This window comes from Miniopterus schreibersii (genome assembly GCF_964146895.1).
Source record: "Miniopterus schreibersii genome assembly, chromosome: 3".
NCBI lineage: Eukaryota > Metazoa > Chordata > Mammalia > Chiroptera > Miniopteridae > Miniopterus > Miniopterus schreibersii.
Genome location: NC_138103.1, coordinates 28,339,174 through 28,344,381, shown reverse-complemented (window position 1 = coordinate 28,344,381; position 5,208 = coordinate 28,339,174). Strand labels below are relative to the sequence as shown.

Below are 5,208 nucleotides of genomic sequence, written 5' to 3'. Positions count from 1 at the left end.
GAGTTGAGAGAGCAGGGCCTCCCGCAGGATAGGATAACAACACCTCTGGGAGAATCAGACAATCACAAATGGAACACTCAATAGCTCCATGCCCTTGGATATGTCACTCCTCTCTGAGCCTTATTTTCCTCACCTGGGAAAGGGAGAGCCCAAAAGAGGCATTGAGGTCAATTGTGCAATGTGACCTCTAAGCAGCAGCACGCGGCAACAAATGTGTTGTTAATTTTTACAGATGATCTGCCTGATTCACAGAAGAGGAAACTGAAGCTTAAAGAACCCAAAGTCACATACAACCATGAAGAGTGAGAGGCAGTACTTGAACTGTCACTGAGTGCAATGGCCGAGGCTTCCCACGCTTAGAAGCTTTAGAAAGGGTCTTCCCACTTGGGGTAAGAAGAGACGACTTAGGACTTAGTGCCGGCGAGGCGGAATCTTCTGGCTGACTGTCCTGTCGCGGGGAAAGATTGGGCAGCAAGGGAAGGGAAATAACCGAGTGTGAACAGACGGTGTCGTACTTCAACCCGCCCCACAGGACCGCACCCCCGTAGGTGCCCCCGGGTGGCAGCGGGACGCTGCGCCTTTAAAGCCCGGGCAGGGGCGTACCCGGCGCGCGGAGGACCCGCCTCTGGGCTTGTCCACCCGGTGCCCCACCCCGAGGCTTGTAGCCGCGGCCTGGGGAGGCGGCGCCGGCTCTGGCTCGGCGGCCGCTGGAGTGGCAGCGGCGGTGGAGGCTCGGCGCCTCCTCTCCCTCGGGCGGCTTTCCTGCGCGCTGCCCGGAGCGCCCAGCTGTGCCTAGACACACGCGGGCGGCTCGGCGATGGCCCGCGCTCCGCGACGAGGCGGGCGGGCACCGGGGCGCCGGACCGCGCGGCCCGAGTGAGCCGCGGCCGACCTCCCGCCTTCGGCCGTGGCAGCCCGGGATGGCCGTGCCGCCGCTCCGCCGGGCGCTGCTGCTGTGGCAGCTGCTCGCGGCGGGCGGCGCGGCGCTGGAGATCGGCCGCTTCGACCCGGAGCGCGGGCGCGGGCCGCCGCCGTGCCAGGCGGTGGAAATCCCCATGTGCCGCGGCATCGGCTATAACCTGACCCGTATGCCCAACCTGCTGGGCCACACGTCGCAGGGGGAGGCAGCCGCGGAGCTGGCCGAGTTTGCGCCTCTCGTGCAATACGGCTGCCACAGCCACCTGCGCTTCTTCCTGTGCTCGCTCTACGCGCCCATGTGCACCGACCAGGTCTCGACGCCCATCCCCGCCTGCCGGCCCATGTGCGAGCAGGCGCGGCTGCGCTGCGCGCCCATCATGGAACAGTTCAACTTCGGCTGGCCGGACTCGCTGGACTGCGCCAGGCTGCCCACGCGCAACGACCCCCACGCGCTCTGCATGGAGGCCCCCGAGAACGCCACGGCAGGCCCCGCCGAACCCCATAAGGGCCTGGGCATGCTGCCTGTGGCGCCGCGGCCCGCGCGGCCCCCGGGAGACGCAGCCCCGGGCCTGGGCGCCGGGGGCACCTGCGAGAACCCCGAAAAGTTCCAGTACGTAGAGAAGAGCCGCTCCTGCGCGCCGCGCTGCGGGCCGGGTGTCGAGGTGTTCTGGTCGCGGCGTGACAAGGACTTCGCGCTCGTCTGGATGGCCGTGTGGTCAGCGCTGTGCTTCTTCTCCACGGCCTTCACCGTACTCACCTTCCTGCTGGAGCCTCACCGCTTCCAGTACCCTGAGCGCCCCATCATCTTCCTCTCCATGTGCTACAACGTCTACTCGCTGGCCTTCCTCATCCGCGCGGTGGCCGGGGCCCAGAGCGTGGCCTGCGACCAGGAGGCGGGCGCGCTCTACGTGATCCAGGAGGGCCTGGAGAACACGGGCTGTACCCTCGTCTTCTTGCTGCTCTACTACTTCGGCATGGCCAGCTCGCTGTGGTGGGTTGTGCTCACACTCACTTGGTTCCTGGCAGCCGGCAAGAAATGGGGCCACGAGGCCATTGAGGCCCACGGCAGCTACTTCCACATGGCGGCCTGGGGCCTGCCGGCCCTAAAGACCATCGTTATCCTGACGCTGCGCAAGGTGGCTGGGGATGAGCTGACTGGGCTCTGCTATGTGGCCAGCATGGATGCAGCTGCGCTCACAGGCTTCGTGCTGGTGCCCCTGTCCTGCTACTTGGTGCTGGGCACCAGCTTCCTCCTGACTGGCTTCGTGGCCCTTTTCCACATCCGCAAGATCATGAAGACAGGAGGCACCAACACAGAAAAGCTAGAGAAGCTCATGGTCAAGATCGGGGTCTTCTCCATCCTGTACACAGTGCCTGCCACCTGTGTCATTGTGTGCTACGTCTATGAACGCCTCAACATGGACTTCTGGCGCCTTCGGGCTACAGAGCAACTGTGTTCCCCAGCCAGCGTACAGGGTGGCCGGAGAGACTGCTCGCTGCAAGGGGGCTCAGTGCCCACTGTGGCTGTCTTTATGCTCAAAATCTTCATGTCACTGGTGGTGGGCATAACCAGCGGTGTCTGGGTATGGAGCTCCAAGACTTTCCAGACCTGGCAGAGCCTATGCCACCGCAAGATGGCAGCTGGCCGAGCCCGGGCAAAGGCCTGCCGAGCCCCAGGGGCCTATGGCCGTGGCACCCACTGCCACTATAAGGCCCCCACCGTGGTCTTGCACATGACTAAGACGGACCCCTCTCTGGAGAACCCCACACACCTCTAGGTACACAGGCCTACTCAGGGCGGCTGTTGCTCCCTTCTACACACACCCCCCTTCTGGAGGAGACAGCTGACTAGCAGCTGCCCAGCTGTCAAGGTCAGGCAAGTGAGTGCAAGGGGGCCGAGGACCAGGGCGGGGAGACTCTCCTTTAACCCTCACATGTGAGGACCCAGTGAGGTTCACTCACCTATGGCCTAGTGCAAGGGGTGGGCCTGACTGAGTCCCCACAGTGTCCTGGGGGAGCATGTGGAGAGGGGGCAGAAGGAGGTGTGGTCCTGCAGGGAGTTTATTTAATGATGTAATTTATTGTTGAGTTTCTCTGGAAGCTGTGACTGGAATAAACCCCCGTGTGGCACCCCTGAGTCCTCTCTGGGCTGGGAAGGTGGGAGGTAGGAGGTTGGGGGCTCTGCAGGAGTCTCTCTTGTGAGCAGAGCTGGGGTGGGTGCTGGGATCATCCCCTGTCCCCCTGCCCCTGTTCTCTGGCTCCCTACCAGTCAGGAGAATGTCCCCTATGGAACAGCTGTTTTGCAGGAGTCTCAGATTCTCTCTCTCTCTCTCTCTCTCTCTCTCTCTCTCTCTGTGTGTGTGTGTGTGTGTGTGTGCATGTTTCCCTTTTGCCTGTCTTTGCTCCTTTTGGCAACCTGCTTGCCTATTTCTGAGGCCTGGGTTCCTGCTTCCCAAAGTGAGACTGGGATGCCTGCTGGGATATTTAGGGAATCCCCTGGGATGACACCCTCACCTCTGGCCCTGGAGAGTCTAGCCTGTTTGGGGGCTGTAAGTCTTCCTTTTCTCAGACTCGCTTTCCTCATTTGTGTAGAAAATGAGGGCATCAACCCATCTCAAAGGTTCTCAGAGGTTCGGGACCTGCTCTTACTGCTTGTTCCCTGTAGCTCAGCCTGCTGGGCTTCCCTGGAGCCTGAGGCTGGATTCTAACTGTCCTCATTGCTTTCGAAATTGTCAGTGCACCCACTTCACTCATTGGGGCCCTGGTCAAAGCATCCCACTCCAGTCCCTCATCTCTCTGGGTGGAGTAGAGATGGGGCTGAACTAATATGTGGGCAGACATGGGCCAGAGATGGGAGCCCCTAAGTATAGTGGGAATTGAGCCCCCAGCTCCTAAGGTGCTGTGGAAAGATTTGAGGTGCTGGGAGCAGCAATAAGAAATAGGGCAAATGCAAGGGGGTATGCATGGATCCCATGGGGCACCTTGCACATTCCTGTGCCAGGGGCTAGGAAAAGGTCTGTGTGTATCTGTGTGCGACGTCCCAGGGACCCCCATCAGCTTGGGGTCAGACTATAGGGCCCCATCTTGGCCTCAGCTTTGGCCACTGTGGCTCCAGCGAGGCGAGGGTCTTGGTTACTGACACAGTGGCATTCACTGTCACTGCCAGGAGGCCCCAAGGATCCAGCCACGCTGCCATCCGTACTTTGGAGCCAAGGGGAGGCCCAAGGTCAACTGCTTCATTTCAGTGTTAGGGCTCAGCCCCCAAACTTAGGGCCTCTCAGGCTAGAGCTGTTGCCCTGCACCAACCAATCTCACAGGACAAGAAAGAAACCAGACAAAAACCAAACAGGCTGTCAGTTTTTCAGAAGGCAGTTCCATCAGGAGTTGAGAGGGGTTCAGGGCTGTCCCTCATAACAAGAAACAGTACTGACCCCTGGGGGAATTCTGCAACCTTTGTGCCTTTTTGCTTCTGCGTTTCTTATGTGTGGAATGCTCTCCCCATCTAAATCCTTCCTTTCTCACAGAGCAAACGGTAGGTCCCTGTGCCACCTTTGACCAATGAAGCCAAGTGACCGTAACACCTGGTAACACTATGAGGGTCCTTGAGTGAGACAGTATGAGCTTACTGAAAATGACAGGGGCCCAAGTTCAAAGTGGGCAGGGCAGTGGCTACACCAAGCTGGGCTTATAGGCCAGGTTTGCAGGGAGTGGAACTGAAGCTGCTAAAGGGCCTACACAGGGCAGGGGCAGCTGGAGCAAAAGGAGAGGATTCTGGAGACGGGAAGAGAAAGGCAAGTGTGTATGGGCAAAGGGTGGAGGGGGGGGTTAGCGTTAAAGTGGCACCAGTTCACTCTATTTCTTGCCAGCTATTGGATGAAGGAGAGTGGTGGTCCTTGGCTATGTCTCACTCAGCAGAAACCAGACTGGCTTCCAGAACAATTGGAAGGCGGGTGGGGATTGAGGGGGAGGTGGAATCAGGACGAGCCCCAAGGGGGCTCTGTTTGTTTTGAGACTGGGATGGTTCACATGGGCCAGGACTTGGGACCACTACCACCACCACCTCCTCCCAGGGTTGTTTTGTCCAGAGAAGCCCCTCTCAAAGTAGGATCTCCCCACACCCCAAGAAAAGTAATTCCTGAGCCCCCCCCCAATGCCTCAGAAACCATCTGCTAACCTGTGCATTATGTGCCTCTGGCCCCTCCCCTCAGTGGCCCTGGTGGTCTAGCAGGTGGGTTTTCAGAGCAGCTCAGCATGTCAGTGTGCACATGTCCACAGTCTGAACTTACGCAT

At 59.7% G+C, this 5,208-nt stretch overlaps 1 protein-coding gene across 1 annotated transcript; it reads left to right on the top strand.

The window, feature by feature from the left end:
* The first annotated feature begins 748 nt into the window (after positions 1-748).
* FZD9 (frizzled class receptor 9) lies at positions 749-3,041 on the top strand. The gene has a single exon (XM_081131063.1). The coding sequence runs from the start codon at positions 921-923 to the stop codon at positions 2,694-2,696; it is 1,776 nt and encodes a 591-aa protein (XP_080987189.1). The 5' UTR covers positions 749-920; the 3' UTR covers positions 2,697-3,041.
* The last annotated feature ends 2,167 nt before the right edge of the window (positions 3,042-5,208 follow it).

Coding starts and splice junctions, on each gene's coding strand:
- FZD9 (XM_081131063.1), top strand. CDS start 921: ATGGCCGTGCCGCCGCTCCGCCGGGCGCTGCTGCTGTGGCAGCTGCTC.